The following is an 18,884-nucleotide window of genomic DNA, read 5'->3' on the forward strand; positions in this document are numbered from 1 at the left end:
AAATTCAGTAGAATGGCCCTTAAATTGATTTTTATTTGATTAAAACGTTTTTAATCATATTTTGTTTTTATTTTATTTAATAGTTTATTTAAAATACTTTCTTGTTACTAATTGTGTGACATGCTGTGATGAGCATATTGCCTTACCCTGCACACTGCCAGTAGTTAGATCTCTAATTCTTTTATTGTACCTTTTCTTGCCCTATAATCAAACAGACTTGATATTTAATATCAGCTGCTTCGTGCAAAAGTATAAAATGCTTAATTGAAAGAGTCACACTTACATAATTGTGGCGACAGGACCAGTCTGGATGCTGCTGGGAGTGCAATCTCTTCTCTTTTTCCGCTAACACGTAGTATTTAGCCTTCTCCTCCTCAGGCAGCAAATGCCACTAGGGACATGCAACAATATCCATGTTTAATCAACATGTAGTTTAGGGGTAATTTGTCAGATCTCAGAATAGACACTTTACAAAAGCAAGTAAGTACGTCCAAAATCCGGCCTGTGGGACATCTCAAGTAAAAAAAATAAACAATAAAATAAAATAAAATAATTATGTATATATGTTTGAATGCATGCATATACTGTATGTATGTGTGTATGTTTATATATATGTGTATATAAAAATGGTGATCTGGATCACCCCCAATATATGCGCTCCCCGCCTCTTGCCATCCAAATCACTGCCGTTGTGTCCTTGGGCAGGACACTTCACCCTTGACCCCAGTGCTGCTCACACTGGTGAAAAAATGATGGGTGGTGGTCGTAGGGGCCATAGGCGCAAACTGGCAGCCACGCTTCCGTCAGTATATCCCAGGGCAGCTGTGGCTATAAATGTAGCTTACCACCACCAGGTGTGAATGTGGAATGAATGAATGATGGGTTCTCACTTCTCTGTGAGTGAATAGAAAAGCGCTATATAAATGTAATCCATTATTATTATTATTATTATTATGTGTGTATATATATGTACAGTGTGTACAGTATGTATGTATGTATGTATATATATATATATATATATATATATATATGCATATGTATATTTTTGAATGTATATATATATAAGTATATGTATGAATGTATGTATATATATATATGAATGTATGTATATATATATGTATGTATGTGTATGTATATATTTATATATGTGCGTATGTATAAATATATATCTATATGTATGTGTGTGTATATATACATATGTACATATGTGTATATATATATATATATATATATATATATATATATATGCATATATATTATATATACATATATACGTATGTGTATATATGTAATATCTATATGTATGTGTGTATATATGTACATATATATGTATGTGTTTATATATATATATATATACACACATATATACATATATATATACATATATATGTATATATATATATATATATATATATATATATATACATATATACATATATATATACATATATATGTATATATATATATATATATATATATATATATATATATATATATATGATCCGGTTCAGGTCCAAAATCTGATCAAGTCTAATCATTCTGTAAGTTTCCTGATCATTTGGTTGTAAGTTTAGATTTCCTAAAGGTTAATTCTTCTAAGAAATTAACTTGACTGCACAATCACCTCCTTTCTTTTAAGCGTAACTCAGCCAGACTGCACAAACATTCCAGACCTGCTAAATAAAGATGCAAAACTGCAGCCAGTTTCAATCTTGATTAATGAAATTGCGAGTGCAAAATGAACATATTCGCATCTCCTCCTCCCAGTGTTGTGTGCATTCTAAAGTCAGCATACAATCTGCATATTCATGAAGTTTGGCGCTAAATGGATTGTGCCCTATATTTTGCTTATAGAAGGAACGCAATCCTCTGCGCACGAGCTTAGTAGATAAGAAGTTTGCGAAGTTTTAATACACGCTAACCTTCAGTAGATCTGACACTATGTTTATTTTTTTTTAAATGGCATGAAGATAAATGTCCATTGTCCTAAAAAGGAGTACCTCCACACATCAAGGCTCAGGCCAAGATTTGAACGTAGCACCACCTAGCTGTAAGGCAGTTGTGCCACTACCCACTTGAAAAGAGTAGTACTATCAAATATCAGTTTATTTACACTGTATCACACCTCAAATAACTGGTAAATCAGTGCAGTGCTTACCATTTTTCCCAAGGTCTCATTTATAACAGCAATGTTCATTGAGGTAGACCTTTCCTTAACCGCTTGCCGATGCTCCTTGGAAAATAACATGAAGGCATTTAGAGGCTTCTTGACATACGTTTGCTCTGTGTAAGGTTCGTCAACTTTTTTGAATTTTTTCCTGAAAACACAGAAGAAAAAGTCAAGAGTGTGTGAGGCCTTTGTGAGATAACTTCAGATATAAATAGTTGCATCTGTAGAAAATGTAATACATATGTTGGATTTTCTCAAATAACAGATGCCGTGCCTCAATTAATCCGAAGCAGATGGAAGCGTGGTCTGACAGAGAAGCGAGGGCGAACTTGAAAAGACATAACTTCACCAGAAGTGATGCGCCTTTCATTTGTGACCGTGTGTCGACGCTCTTCCGCCTCAAAACCATAACAAGCCATAACAAATCATAAGCAAAATGTTCCACATCGATGAGTTCCAATTCCAAGAAAAATCTGGATGGCAATTGTTTACTTTTACCAGACAGGAAGCTAAATTGCTAATCGGAAATGTTGGTTTGCTTACGCAGAAAAACACTGCCCCCAGTGTTCTGGCAGAGAATTGCAAGTCACGTTGCACAACTGACTGTTTCAAGCATTTCACATGCAATGTTTTGTTTATAGGAAGCAAAAATTTAATGATCTGAATCGAAACTTCTAGTGTTAGAGGGGAAACCTCGATTTACGAATCCCACATTGTCCGATCTTGTCAATGAACCACAAGCCGTATAGAAATATGCTTTGTTGTATGAAGCTTGTCACGTTGTACACATTTTTCGATTTACGAACCACAGAACGAATAAAATTGCTTTGCTGTACGGACCTTGTCTCAGTCTTAGGGGTGTAAAAAAAAAAATCTATTTTTGAATGAATATCGTTTTTCGTATTTGGAACAATTTTTAATCGATTAAAAAAAATACAAAATAAAAATCTGTCCTGCTCAGCTACTTTAGTAAATGTTTTGGGTAAAATTTGGGTTGAATTTAACCAAACAAAGCCAGTTTTATTTCAAGTAGTATAGGATGGTATCAGAGCCGTTTATCTAATTTATGAAATAATGTAGTTAATTGTAGAACTGGCACCCAATGTTATTAAAAAAGTATAGCATTTGAATTGAAAATAATTTTGAATCAGAATTGATTCCAAATCGAATCATTACCCCCAATAAATAGAATCCAATTGTGTGGTGCCCAAAGGTTCACAACCTTACTCAGTCTATGAAATTTTCAATTTCCAAACCCACAACGACTGAAATCATTTTTGCTGTACTAACCCTGTCTCAATGTCTGAATTTTTGGATTTATGAACTAAAGACCGAATAAAACTGCTTTGCTGTACGGACCTTGTCTCAGTCTTAGGGGTGTGACTAAAAATCTATTTCCGAATGAATCGCGTTTTTCGTATTTGTAACGATTTTTAATCGATTAAAACAAAATTAAAGAATTGTTAAAAAAATGTTTAAAAAATACAATCTGTCCTGTTCAGCCACTTTAGTAAATGTTTGGGTAGAATTTGGGTAGAATTGTATTAAATAAAGCCAGTTTTATTTAAAGTAGTATAGGAATGTATCAGAGCTGTTTATCTATTTTATGAAATATTGTAGTTAATCATAGAACTAGCACCCAATGTTATTAAAAAAGTATACATTTTGAATGGAGAATCGTTTTGAATCGAGAATCAATTCTGGATCGAATCATTACCCACAAAAATCCGAATCCAATTGTGTGGTGCCCAAAGATTCTCAACCTTACACAGTCTATGAACTTTTCAATTTCCAAACCCACAACGACTGCAATAATTTTTTGTTGTACAAACCCTGTCTCAGTGTCCGAATTTTTGGATTTATGAACTAAAGACCGAATAAAACTGCTTTGCTGTAAATACCCTGTCTCAGTCTTAGGGGTGTAAAATAATATATATATATATTTTCGAATGAATGGCGTTTTTCATATTTGTAACGATTCTTAATCGATTAAAAAAAATAAAACTGTTAAAAAAAAAAAACAGAACAAAAATCTGTCCTGTTCAGCCACTTTAGTAAATGTTTGGGTAAAATTTGGGTCAAATTTAACCAAACAAAGCCAGTTTTATTTCAAGTAGTATAGGATGGTATCAGAGTCGTTTATCTAATTTATGAAATAATGTAGTTAATCGTAGAACTGGCACCCAATGTTATTAAAAAAGTATAGCATTTGAATTGAAAATAATTTTGAATCAGAATTGATTCCAAATCGAATCATTACCCCCAATAAATCGAATCCAATTGTGTGGTGCCCAAAGATTCACAACCTTACACAGTCTATGAACTTTTCAATTTCCAAACCCACAACGACTGCAATTATTTTTTGTTGTACAAACCCTGTCTCAGTGTCCGAATTTTTGGATTTATGAACTAAAGACCGAATAAAACTGCTTTGCTGTAAATACCCTGTCTCAGTCTTAGGGGTGTAAAATAATATATATATATTTTCGAATGAATGGCGTTTTTCATATTTGTAACGATTCTTAATCGATTAAAAAAAATAAAACTGTTAAAAAAAAAAACAGAACAAAAATCAGTCCTGTTAAGCCACTTTAGTAAATGTTTGGGTAAAATTTGGGTCAAATTTAACCAAACAAAGCCAGTTTTATTTCAAGTAGTATAGGATGGTATCAGAGTCGTTTATCTAATTTATGAAATCATGTAGTTAATCGTAGAACTGGCACCCAATGTTATTAAAAAAGTATAGCATTTGAATTGAAAATCATTTTGAATCAGACTTGATTCCAAATCGAATCATTACCCCCAATAAATCGAATCCAATTGTGTGGTGCCCAAAGATTCACAACCTTACTCAGTCTATGAACTTTTCAATTTCCAAACCCACAACGACTGCAATTATTTTTTGTTGAACAAACCCTGTCTCACTGTCCGAATTTTGGGATTTATAAACTAAAGACCGAATAAAACTGCTCTGCTGTACGGACCTTGTCTCAGTCTCAGGGGTGTGAACAAAAATGTATTTCCGAATGAATCGCGTTTTTCGTATTTGTAACAATTTTTAATCGATTAAAACAAAATTAAAGACTTGTTAAAAAAATTTAAAAAAATACAATCTCTCCTGTTCAGCCACTTTAGTAAATGTTTGGGTAGAATTTGGGTAGAATTGTATCAAACAAAGCCAGTTTTATTTAAAGTAGTATAGGAATGTATCAGAGCTGTTTATCCATTTTATGAAAGAATGTATTTATCATAGAACTGGCACCCAATGTTATTAAAAACATATAGATTTTGAATCGAAAATCGATTCTGGATCGAATCATTACCCCGAAGAATCGAATCAAATTTTGTGGTGCCCAAAGATTCCCTACCTTACTCAGTCTATGAACTTTTCAATTTACAAAACCACAACGATTGAAATCATATTTTGTTGTACTAACAGTGTCCGAATTTTTGGATTTATGAACTCCAGACCAAATCAAAAGATGCTTTGTTATACAAACCTTGTCTCAGTGTACACACTTTTCAATTTACGAACCGCTGACGGAAAGAAAATATGCTTTTTTGTACTAACCTCATCTTAGTGTACACACTTTCCGATTTACAAACTACAGACCAAAAAACAATATGCCTTGTTGTACAAACCTTCTCAGTAAACGGACGTTGTTTCATTTATTTTGTACCTCGCAACACTTCCATTTTGCGGCTGGCAGCACATGTCAGCTCGGCAATGCTGTCATGTGTGCTTTTTAAGTGTTATTTTTAGCTTTTCTTTAGATTTTTCTGCATTTGCCAGCTCAATATGAGTCCCAAGAATGCAATGAACGACCAATGTGCTGTTTGAAAATTCAGGAACTAGTATCCAGAACTTGTAGCTACTCGGAAGCAAGGAACTTTATTGTCATTGCACAAGTACAGCACAGACCCATTCAAGGACAGACATACATTGTACACGGTGACAGAATGGGAACACTGATGGGTCGCCATATATGGCGCCCCGTAAAAGGTGGGAAAACGGTGAACGGTGGGGGGGAATGAGTAAAAAAATCGATCCCAGACTGGGCTAATAAGGGGGTGGACCCAGTCTGCAGGAAAAACAACTCAATAAATACGGAGTGGGGAGGGAGCGTGACCGCCTTTGCCTAGAGCCAAGAGAGAAAGAAACAAAAAATATTAATTGACAAGGTAAAGTGCCTCAGCAGGCCGACCGCATATAAGGACAGTTTAGCTACCCTGAACGGGACAAGCGGTAGAAAATGGATGTATGAATGGATGGAGTTTAGCTAGTTGTTTTGGCTTTGTTAATACATAAATAGTTGATGTATCACTTTTTTGTTATGTGTGTTTGATATACAGTACTGTATAGCACTTTATTTTGTGTTCAAAGTATACCGTTTTTTTTTTTTACTTTTGTTGAGACTGTAAATAATGATTACATTACCTTATTTTCCGGAATATAGGCCACACCCACAACATTTTTGAAGAAAATATTTTTTTATACAAATTAGCCGCACCGGACTATAAGCCGCAGATCTTTACCCATATGTTGTGCATTGACAAATTGCCATATCAAGATTTTGTAAATGTTTATTCACATACCTTGTTTCCAAACGGTGCCTGTAACACGGCAGTAAAATGGCTGATCAAACAAAACAGAAAAGTCATTGATGTTTTTATTCATCCTTCATGAGATGAATACGACTTTTTCCTCTTTTGATAAGGTTCAAGAGTGTATCGGTATTCTTCTTCCTTGTACGTTTGTACTTTGTAAACACTTTGAGTTTCTTAAAGTGGATCATTGTGGTACAATGTTTGATTTCTATGCTTAATCCATTCTATAGTTGGACCATTAGCAAAGAAAAATCCAAAGATTAGCCGCACCTTTGTATAAGCCGCAGGATACAAAGCTTAGGAAAGAAAATAGTGGCTTATAGTTTAAAAAATACTGTACTTCTTATGGGGAAATTTGCTTTGATATACGAACCTTAGGATATACCGTATTTTCCGGACCATAGGGCGCGCTGCCGATGAGCGGGTCTAGTCAGGTCTTTTTTCATACAAAAGGCGCACCGGTTTATAGGGCGCATTAAAGGGGTCATATTATTTTATTTTTTTTTCTAAATGTAAAACACTACCTTGTGGTCTACTTAACATGTAATGGTGGTTCTTTGGTCAAAATGTTGCATAGATTATGTTTTACAGATCATCTTTTCAAGTCGCTTTCTGACAGTTACTACAGGATGCGCCGTTTTGTGAGCGGTCTTATTTATGTGGCTCACTTTCGGCATGGTCTTTTCTCCGTCATCTTTGTTGTAGCGGTGTAGCGTGCAAGGACGGGAGTAGAAGAAGTGTCAAAAGGAGCTAACTGTTTTAATGACATTCAGACTTTACTTGAATCAATAACGGAGCAGCATCTCCTCATCCGTGGCTCACTAGTGCAATGACAACGCCGGAAATGTGTCCTGTGAAAAACCGTCCGACCGATCTAATTACTAAAGTTCCTTCGGTGAATAATGTAAACTCACTACACCGGTATGTTTTAGCTATTTCATGGCGGGTTTACTGACATATACAAGTAAGAACTTTACATTACTTTATTTTAGAAATGGCAACAGTGGAAGATGAATGTCCCATAACAAGGAGATAGAGAAAAAGAAGAAGCTTATCGACTACGGTGTCGGCACGGACTATAAAGGCGGACGCGCACAAATTTTCAGGACTTATGCAGATCCCAAATACAGATGGTACCAAAAGGTAAGAAAAGTTGCTTTTGCAAAAGATTGCAAAACAAAACACCATATAATATGTCTTAACTTATACACACACCATAATACTCGTATGTTGAAGCACAGTACAATCCATCAAGCGGCGCGGCTTCATAGCTTACCAAAGTCGTACTAAAACATGGTGATAGATCTTTGAGCACCGTGTGTAATGTTCTATATTTTCAATGGAACATATAACATTTTGGTCTTGTTTACTTGAATATCATTGCAGTCTACACTTACCTCTTATGTGTGACTGCCATCATATTGCAGTATACATGTATCTCTTATGTGTGACTGCCATCTACTGGTCACACTTATCATTTCACCATGAACCAAATAAAACAGCTTTGAGGTCAGTAACCACAACCAATAATGTTTCGTACATTAGGTTATAAGGCAAACTGTCGAGTTTTGAGAAAATTAAATGATTTTAAGTGCGCCTTATAGTCTGAAAAATACGGTAGATATTTGGGAAAAACAACATTTCACCGAAACAGCAACCAAACGGTTGCAAATGTCATGAAAGCTGCCTACTCATTTGCCACCCAAGAGACCAAACAACCAAACCCCAAAACGTCTTACTTTGTCTTGGGGACGGTGGGCGGAAGAGGAGGAGTAAAGTTAGAAGGAGCTGTAACTTTGTATAACAGCTCTCCATTCCTTAGGACACAGATTAACAAAGATAATAAGCTACAGCTTGCAAATATTTGTCGTATTGCTTTGTACACGTGCATTACTTACAGTAATCCAACAGGACACATTTTCATGCCATTAGGCAGCATCACCTCTGGTACAAAGTTAGTCTGGAGACATAAGCATAGAAATAACAGGCAACGGTTGGAATGGTAACTATGGGACTCGGATCTCAAACACCTGGTATATGTTCAAACTTCATATTGTTTGTTTAGGACGTTCTTTACTAGAAGAAATATAAACTGAATCATACATTTTCAAGGGTTGACAGGTTCTAGACCAGGGGTCGAAAACCCAAAACGTTGAAAGAGCCATATTGGACCAAAAATACAAAAAAAAATCTGTCTGGAGCCGCAAAAATTTAAAAGCCATATTACATACAGATAGTGTGTCATGAGATATAAATTGAATTAAGATGACTTAAAGGAAACTAAATGACCTCAAATATACCTACAAATGAGGAATAATGATGCAAAATGTACATATAGCTAGCCTAAATAGCATGTTAGCATCGATTAGCTTGCAGTCATGCAGTGACCAAATATGCCTGATTATCACTCCACACAAGTCAATAACATTAACAAAGCTCACCTTTGTGCATTTACTACGCACAACGTTAAAAGTTTGGTGGACAAAATGAGACAGAAAAAATAAGTGGCATAAAACACGTGTTAGAAAGTCGGAGAAAGTTATAAATGTAAACAAACTACGGTGAGTTCAAGGACCGCCAAAATTAGTAGGACAAAACGGCGCCCACCAAATACTCGAATCAGTGAAGCATGTTTAATACAAACAGTGTGCTTTATAACAATTAGGGAGGTTTGTGTCATGATTGTCCTCCTACAAAAACCATATTAAAACAAAAAAAAACAATTTTCCCCTCATCTTTTTCCATTTTTCATACATTTTTGAAAAAGCTCCAGAGAGCCACTAGGGCGGCGCTAGAGCCGCGGGTTGCCGACCCGTGTTCGAGACTCTTGTTTAACTTTTAGAGTATTGCATTTTGAGTCACTGTTTGAGTTGCAATAACCCCGTGTATGACCCTTGCCTTGGCCTCAATGGCGGCATGACTACCTACTCTACAAACTACGGTATTCACATGGCCCCCATTCTTGGGTGGAGCTCGCGTGTGAGGAAGGGGTAAGGGGGGGGATTATCATTTTGCAATGCAGTCTGCTGAAAATGATGGGAAGTGGCACTCTACATCTAATGCTGTGGGCAAAGCTGGAATTGCCACAAAACACATTTTAAGATATTCAACACTCTACTGCTAAGTGGATAGGGCACGCCCTAAATTCGTCACGTTTCATGTGTCAGGTAAACCGCGACAAATGGGGCCACATGAACCCCTTTCCTACTATATACATGAATGCTTCCATTGTTGGTAGACTTACCTGGCCGGGTATATGAGAACGCGTCTCGATGTTCTGCGGAAGTGGTTGTATGTTCTGATGGCCCATGGGTACAAAGTGCATGCTGTGCAGAGCCATCATTGGGTTTGGCTGCAGGAAAGTGTTCTGTAGAGGCACATAACTGTTTTGTATGGGAATAAACCCATTATAACCCCTGCTCTGGCCTACCGGCCGAGGGTTTGTGTTGTATACTGGAGGAGCAGTTCGAGAAGGTAGGGCAGCATTTGGAGGTAAATGGTTTGCAGTGAAACCTGACATATCCTTATCCCTGTAGAAAGCAAAGCACAGACTTGTTGGTTAAATGGTCCGAAAACAATGCACACTTATAGCGGTCATGGTAAGCTTGAGCCCAATTGTTGTTATATTTTATATTATACAGTGGAACCTATTGCTTATGTCGGCATTAGCGGTTGTCCATCGAAAATAGCTATTTACTTGCGATTGGTAATAAAGGATTTTTGAAACCACAGCAGTTTATTGACATCGTTGTCCTTCCATTTGTACAAAATCAAAATACAGTCGTTCCTGGTTTATCGCGGCCAATTGGTTCCAGGCCTGACTATGGTAAACCCATGTAAGCAAAGTAGGATTCTTATTAATAAATCGCATGTTGTATTAGTAAGTGCCTCAAAAACTTTTAAAGACCTTTTTAAAATATGTTTTTTAACATTAATTAGAGCCCTTTAAACATTAAGGGGGCTCTATTATGAAAAAGACAACTTTTCTTACCTATTGGTATACCTGCGGTTGTGTATTTGGGATTTGCTTAAATAAAACTGTGGGGGCATAGCGGAGATATTTATAAATTATTCTTGGCGTCTTTCATACTTCCAGAAAATGAGCCGTTTGGAATTTGTCTATTTAGGGAACATTTTTTCCAAGTGTGATGTCAGCGAATTATCCATATATGGTAGCAATTTACCCAGTGTTTTGGGTAAGCTCCTTTGATTTCGTTATTGTTGCGTCTGACCAGTCGTCCCTCTCAGGGAATTAAAGTCACTGGTCAATCCCAAGTTCTTTTGATGACATATATGCTGAGTAAGAAGGACCATCAAGACAGAATAGGAATATTATCAAGTTTTACTAAAGCTTTAGGAAACCAGTCCAATTGTCCTTTCATATCGACATCTCGAAATGGTCTAACATTCAAACGGGAAGAGACAATTTATTGAATACGAAAACAGTCCCTGCCCCCCAGAAAGGAATGCGTCCCCCTTCTCTAACACTGATTAGATAAGGAGGGGGATGCATCTCTCCCACATTCCAATCCCTCAACACTACACAGACATCTGCGGACACTAGATACAAGCATAGAAAGAGTACAAATGGAAAAATACTAGATGCTTTAAACATGACTATGAATCAAGAAAGAACATATAATTAAACATATATGCATTCTCCACAATATCATCTTGTTGTGGGGCAGACTGGCTCGTACATTGATTGATTGATTGAGACTTTTTTTTAGTAGGTTGCACAGTGAAGTACATATTCCGTACAATTGACCACTAAATGGTAACACCCCAATAAGTTTTTCAACTTGTTTAAGTCGGGGTCCACTTAAATTGATTAATGGCATCCTCTGCCGTTGCCATCTCTAATTCAAAGTAGCGCACAGTTCCAACGTATATCGGTCAGTAGACTTGCTATGGAAACACTAAAAACGACAACAAAGATGACGGGGGGAAGACGCAGTCGAAGTGGAGCCACATAAATAAGTCAAAAACTGACTTGAAGATGGTCTGTAAAAGATAATCTATGTCAAGTTTTGACCAAAGAACCACCATTACATGTTATGTAGACCACTAGAGGGAAAGGGGGGCGGGGGGTGTCCTCTCCAAGGTTTCTCAGTCATTCACATCGACGTCCCACTGGGTTGTGAGTTTTTCCTTGCCCTTATGTGGGCTCTGAACCGAGGATGTCGTTGTGGCTTGTGCCCTTTGAGACACTTGTGATTTAGGGCTATATAAATAAACATTGATTGATTGATTGATTGACAAATAAGTGTTTTAAAAGTGGAACAAAATCATTATATTACCCGTTCAAGGTGCAATTTGCAGTAGGCTCAAAATTACGTTTTTTTTTTTAATCAATGCAATGCACCTGGTGCCACAATTACAAATAAAGTTGAATATAAATGTCGATACTGGCCTTTATGGCTGTCTTGTACAGATGTTCTTGGCTGGAGCGCAACATTAGAAGCTAATTTTGCCAAATCGTTATTAAAACTGACAACAAACTTATGTGTGTGTGTGTGTGTGTGTCTGTGGGGCGTAGCTTACATGCTTAAAAGGGCGGGTTATGGTGCCTGCAGCTCGTCCAAACAAGAGCGCCCTCTAGGTGGCCGCCTAACCGCTGCAGACTGCACCTTTAAACGGACACGTTTAAATAGTCGGTCGGCATGGACACATTGAATGAATGAGATCAACTTGAACGGGTTCCACTGTAGCAGCTAATAACGTTATTTAAATATCAGAACAAATATGGCTCCTGTATAAAGACTGGCTTGAAGAGTAAATATTCAACTGTCATGGATAATGACTTGGTGATTGTACACCCAACAGTCGTAAGATATCATTCTGCGATCGCTGTTTATGTGATAGAGATATAACGATAACACATTAATTCATAACGATATGAAACTTTTATATATATATTTTTTTTACCAAAGTTATCACGGTGATCATTGCCATCACAATGTTATTAAACGCACTCTGGGAGTCGAATGTATTGTACATGCAAATTCACATATGCTCACATACGTACATAGGTACCTACGCTCCCACATACATACACAAATACAGTACATATTTACCTACCTAATGTTCGTACATCCACACGCACATTCAATATACAAACATACACATACACATACTGTACATATACATTCACTGTACAAACACATATACACATTCTGTACATATACATTCATTGTACAAACACATATACACATTCTGTACATATACAAGTACATATGCATACTTACACTCATGCACATAATCACGTTTCATCAAACATATATTAACGTTGTTGCCCTAGGGTAAACTGGGTGTAACACATGGCACACTGACAAAGCTTAACCTATTGTGACTATAACAATCTACAAGGTTAATGTAGGTTGCTTCTCTTTCTCCCCCTCCATTTTTCTGCATTCTTTCGTATCTCAAGTTATCATTACGTATATGTATTGTTGCATTTAAACAACTGTATTGTTGATAATAAAGGTAAATTATTGGTATTGTTCATTATCAATAGCGCTATTTCTATTGGTATTTGTATTGATCCATTTGTAGTGTAATAATGCTCATTGTTATTTCTGTATTATTTTTTATTTTTCGCTAACTGCTTATTTGCTATTACTTTTACCATCATATTTGTACATGTCATATTTGCTGATGTTGCTCTATTGTTGTTGTTGTTGTTGTTTGCTGTTGTTGTTTTTGTCTCTCTGTCTAATCCCCCTCTTGTCCCCACAATTTCCCCCTCTGTCTTCTTTTTTTTTCTCTTTCTATCCCCTCCTGCTCCGGCCCGGCTGCACTAAATGATAATATAAATACATTTAATAAAGTCAAATACAAATAAGGCAACAAGAGAAGTATCCTACACTTCTCTTTTGTAAAGTAAATCTGAACAGCCGACATGGGCATCTACATCAACTATATGATTTGCCTGAGAAGCTGGACAGGACATTAAAAAAAAAAAAAAAAAAAAAAAAAAAAAAAATGTGCTCAAAATTACTTATACACACACTATAAATCTTTCAACCAAGTACTGTTTTTAAAAAAGATAAATCAATAGACACACACAATGTACTTTCCTGAGCAGATTAACTATTAGTAGAGATGGATGATAAAAACATTGTGTGGCAGTAGTGTAGTCCCGATACCAATATTTTGGTACCGGTACCAAAATTATTTCGATACTTTTCTAAATAAAGGGGACCACGACTTTTTTTTAATTTTTTTATTGGCTTTATTTTAACAAAAAATCTTAAGGTACATTAAACACGTGTTTTTTTATTGCAAGTTTGTCCTTAAATAAAATAGTGAACATACAAGACAACTTGTCTTTTATTAGTAAGTAAGCAAACAAAGGCTCCTAATTAGTCTGCTGACATATGCAGACTAATTTAATTTTCCATTCTATTATTTTGTCAACATTATTAAGGACAAGTGGTGGAAAATGAATTATTAATCTACTTGTTCATTTACTGTTAATATCTGCTTACTTTCTCTTTTAACATGTTTTATCTACACTTCTGTTAAAATGTAATAATCATTTATTCTTCTGTTCTTTGATACTTTACATTGGTTTTGGATGATACCACAAATTTGGGTATCGATCTGATACCAAGTAGTTTTACAGGATCATACATTGGTCATATTCAAAGTCCTCATGTGTCCAGGGACATATTTCCTGAGTTTATAAACACAGTATAAATTTAGAAAAAACGAAAGATGTTGTGATGCCAAAAAATACCTACGTAATCATAATAGTACCAACTAGATACGTTCCTGTACTTGGTATCATTATAGTGGATGTTAGGTGTAGATCCACCAATGGTGTTTGTTTACATTTTGACGCCGGTGAGCTACGGTGTGTAGTGAAACATGTTTAGCTATTCCTCGTCCTGCAGAGATGATACATGTAAGAAACTTACTTTATTTGTCGCCATGGAGGCGAGGATTAGTGATTTAGAAGTAGCTAAGACACTTTAGCCGCTAGCTAGTTAGCCATGTCTTAAAGCACCTATTCCGGTGGGCGTTTCAGTGTTATACCTTCACCTTTATCGTTAGTTTTAAAGCCAAAATGCACCCGTTCACCCTTTTCTGTCTACACACTGTCTGCTTGTAAGTACTCCATGGTTGTGCGCTGCCGAACATGCTCCTCTGCTCGCAAACCAGCAATGACAAGACGTGATGACGACCGGGGCCGCGGGGGAGTAGCGGTACTTTTCAGAGGCGGTATAGTACCGAATATGATTAATTTGTTTCGCGGTACTATACTAATACCGGTATACCACATGGCAGTGTAAGGAAATCAATTAAAAACTATTTATTTCTATTAATTACATATCATATTTTGAGCAAAATACCTAAATAAAAGCAACATTTACTATTCACTCTGTATTCCTGAATTTGTAACCAAAAACAAAAACATTGTGATATTAAAAAATAGCAACCATTTTAATCATCAATCGATTAGGGGTATTTTATTTGAACTAAGCAAAATTATCTGCGAATATCCATCCATCCATCCATTTTCTACCGCTTATTCCCTTCGGGGACACAGCTTCACAACAGTTGATATTCTAGTTTCAAGCATGTTTTACTCAATATAGGTCATACAATCTCAGCAACAAGCTGTAATATCAATTCAGCTTGTCAAGACTTTCCAAAACAAGTAAAATTAGCTAACCTCAATGAACCCAAAAATACCTTAAAATAAGTATATTCTCACTAATAACTGCACTTTTCTTGGTAGAAAAAAAAATTAGACCTTTTCGCTCAATATGTTGAAAAATATTCTTAGATTAAGTAAATGCTGGTGCCATTATCTTGACATAATGATATGCGCTCGGCATCATATTTTTTTTTTCATGCTTGAAATAATAATTATTTGTCAGAGTTTGTTGGTGGTGAACCCCAAGATGCAGAGATGGCGGCAGGCTTGGTACAAGAAAACATGATTTAATTTAACACTATAGCAAAAAAACAAACAAAAGGGTACAAACAAAAGGGTACAAACAAAAGGCGCGCACAAGGTGGAGAACAAACTTGGCTATGAACTAAAATAGCACAAAGGCTAACTGTCGACAAGAAACAAAAACACTTACTGTGACACGAAGGAACTATGACATGAGCAGAGTGAACAAAAGTAGACAGAGCTACAACGACAAGTATTATGACAGGTAGTAGTGACATCGACAATGACAATAATCCAGCACTGACTGGAGGGGAAGGCAGGTTTAAATAGCAGCTGGCTGATTGACACCAGGTGTGGCCAGGTGCCAATCAGCCACAGCTGAGGGGAAGCAGCACTCAGGGAGACAATCAGGAAATGAAGACAAAATAAAAGCGCTGACAGAAAACTAAGACAAACGCAGAGGAAAAACTAAAACAGTCAAACTGTCAGGGACAAGCCTGACATTATTACTTAAACAAAGTAGCTTTATACTTGTGAGTGTTGACGACACAGCTTTGCAACAGTTGATATTCTAGTTTCAAGCATGTTTTACTCAATATAGGTCATAACATCTCAGCAACAAGCTGTAATATCTAACTGAGATCATTTAGGACCAAAACCCTTAAAACAAGTAAAACACTCTAACATAAAATCTGCTTAGTGAGAAGAATTATCTTATCAGACAGAAAATATGCTAATATATCACCCTTATTTGAGATATTTAATCGTACTTAGATTTCAGTTTTTGCAGTGTATCGTTACTGTCGATATTTATATCGATTCGCCCACACCGAGTGGTGAGTTATGCTTTTTTTGTATCCCCCTACGGAGTGTAGAGTAGCATATTTATCAATTCCTTGTCTTCCAGTCCTTGTAGGAAACATAGTTTATTTGTTGCCATGGAGAATGGGAATAGAGATTGAGAAGCTGCACTGCGAAAACTGAAATCTAAGTAAGATTAAATATCTCAAATAAGGGTGATATTTGCTTATTTTCTGTCTGGTAAGATCATTCTTCTCACTAAGCAGATTTTATGTTGGAGTGTTTTACTTGTTTTAAGGGTTTTGGTCCTAAATGATCTCAGTAGGATAATACAGCTTGTTGCTGAGATTTTATGACCGATATTGAGTAAAACATGCTGGAAACTAGAATATCAGCTGATGCAAAGCTGTGTCATTAACACTCACAAGTATAAAACTACTTTTTTAAAGTAATAATTTCTTCAAGCATGAAAAAAAAAAAATCATGATGCCGAGCGCATATCATTATGTTAAGATAATGGCAATAGCATTTACTTAGTTTAAGAATATTTTTCAACATATTGAGCAAAAAGGTCTCTTTTTTCTACCAAGAAAAGTGCACTTGTTATTATAGTGAGAATATCCTTATTTTAAGGTATTTTTGGGTTCATTGAGGTTAGCTAATTTTACTTGTTTTGGAAAGTCTTGACAAGCCGAATTTTCTTGTTCCATTGGCAGATAATTTTGCTTAGTTCCAATAAAATACCCCTAATTTTTGTATATTTTTTTCTTGTTTTTGAACACTGACTTTTTGCAGCGTAGCCACTAGCTCGCTAGCGAGGATGCTACATCGCATTGCTTTGACCGCTTGTCACTGTCAAATTTGTGGAACACAGCGAGAATGTAACAACATGCATTATCAAGATATGACGATAGTATTAAAATATTTATTGTCTATAGTCACTTTTATTGTATAATGTCAAGTTTAGATTGCGGTATAACATTTGTAATAGGGAAAGACGAAAACATGTCTTGTAGTTGTGTTAGCGTTTAAGCTAGCTAGCGATTAGCATTAGTTTTATAATTAATTAATTTTTCATTCTTACATGCCTAGTTAGTAATATGACACCGGTACTTTTTTAACAGAGTGCGATCAAAAAAACAACCCATTAAGTTTGTCTTCATGTTGGAATCATAACAATATAAATGGTACATACAGTCCACTCCAGAATGAAAATGGCCTCCCATAAAACCAATGAAATGTTTTATAACCGTTAACTGCGGCATTGTTGGGGTGAACTTACCTTTGTAGTCCCCGATGTACTTTTACTAATTTGTTATTTGATGGCAAAAAACCTTTTTCTTTTTTATCTGCGTTCATATCACGTATTGAAGATTGGGTTTGATGCCGTCTGTCTCGCGATAAACATAACTGTCTGAAATTTTCAACACAACGCTGACACAGCTGTGATGTCAAAGACATCAAAACAGAATTGGTCTTTTATGGGTGTCTCAGAATACTTTAGGACATCACTTTATATGATGATGATTATGATGACACATCACTTTACATTATGATGTAAAAGGTCATACATAGATTTGCATAATGATGTGCACGATACATCACATTCAATCATGGTGCATACGTGATAATGGGTACAACGGGGTGCTGGATGTGATACCGTCATTCATTGTTTTTGAGCTCTGAAATTTTGCTTTTTTAACATTTTTCAGTTTGTTTGTCTAGTTAAAAACAAAATCCGGAACCTGTGGGATTTATTTCTATACAAGAGGACAACTTTGATATTTTTTTCCTATCAAGAACGACATACACTATATTGCCTTGACTCACATATGAACTTGAAGTGCCATCCCACTCCTAACCCATAGGGTTCAATATGATGTGGGTCCACATTTTGCAGCTATTACAGCTTCAACTCTTCTGGGAAGGCTGTCCACAAGGTTGCGGAATGTGTTTATAGGAATGTTCCACCATTCTTCCAAAAACGCATTGGTGAGGTCACACACTGATGTTTGAGAAGGCTTGGCTCTCAGTCTTCGTTCTAATTCATCCCAAAAGGTGTTCTATCGGGTTCAGGTCAGGACTCTGTGCAGGCCAGTCAAGTTCATAGTCATGTTGGAAGAGGAAGGGGCCCGCTCCAAACTGTTCCCACAAGGTTGGGAGCATGGAATTGTCCGTAATGTTTTGGTATCCTGGAGCATTCAAAGTTCCTTTCACCGGATCTACGGGGCCAAGCCCAACTCCTGAAAAACAACCCCATACCATAATTCCTCCTCCACCAAATTTCACACTCGGCATAATGCAATCCGAAATGTACCGTTTTCCTGGCAACCTCCAAATCCAGCCGACAGTTGACTTTGGAATATTTAGGAGCGAGGAAATTTCACGACTGGATTA

At 36.3% G+C, this 18,884-nt stretch overlaps 1 protein-coding gene across 4 annotated transcripts in view; it reads right to left on the bottom strand.

Moving 5' to 3' along the window:
- The window catches only part of LOC133572886 (transcription factor 7-like 1-A), a 19,404-nt gene extending 1,536 nt beyond the window's left edge, over positions 1-17,868 (bottom strand). For 2 of the 4 annotated variants that reach the window (XM_061925952.1, XM_061925951.1), the window contains exons 1-7: positions 17,770-17,868; positions 10,023-10,308; positions 8,677-8,738; positions 8,518-8,595; positions 2,159-2,318; positions 284-391; positions 147-201 (exon numbers count right to left, since the gene is read on the bottom strand). In XM_061925952.1, the coding sequence (XP_061781936.1) occupies positions 147-201; positions 284-391; positions 2,159-2,318; positions 8,518-8,595; positions 8,677-8,738; positions 10,023-10,308; positions 17,770-17,846 (826 nt within the window). In that variant the 5' untranslated portion in view covers positions 17,847-17,868. Of the gene's footprint in view, positions 1-146; positions 202-283; positions 392-2,158; positions 2,319-8,517; positions 8,596-8,676; positions 8,739-10,022; positions 10,309-15,876; positions 16,145-17,769 lie in introns of those variants that run through there. The other 2 variants (XM_061925953.1, XM_061925954.2) reach the window with 2 other exon arrangements.
- Between the last annotated feature and the right edge of the window lie 1,016 nt (positions 17,869-18,884).

The sequence above is a fragment of the Nerophis lumbriciformis genome, linkage group LG30 (genome assembly GCF_033978685.3).
Source record: "Nerophis lumbriciformis linkage group LG30, RoL_Nlum_v2.1, whole genome shotgun sequence".
In the NCBI taxonomy this organism is placed as follows: Eukaryota; Metazoa; Chordata; class Actinopteri; order Syngnathiformes; family Syngnathidae; genus Nerophis; species Nerophis lumbriciformis.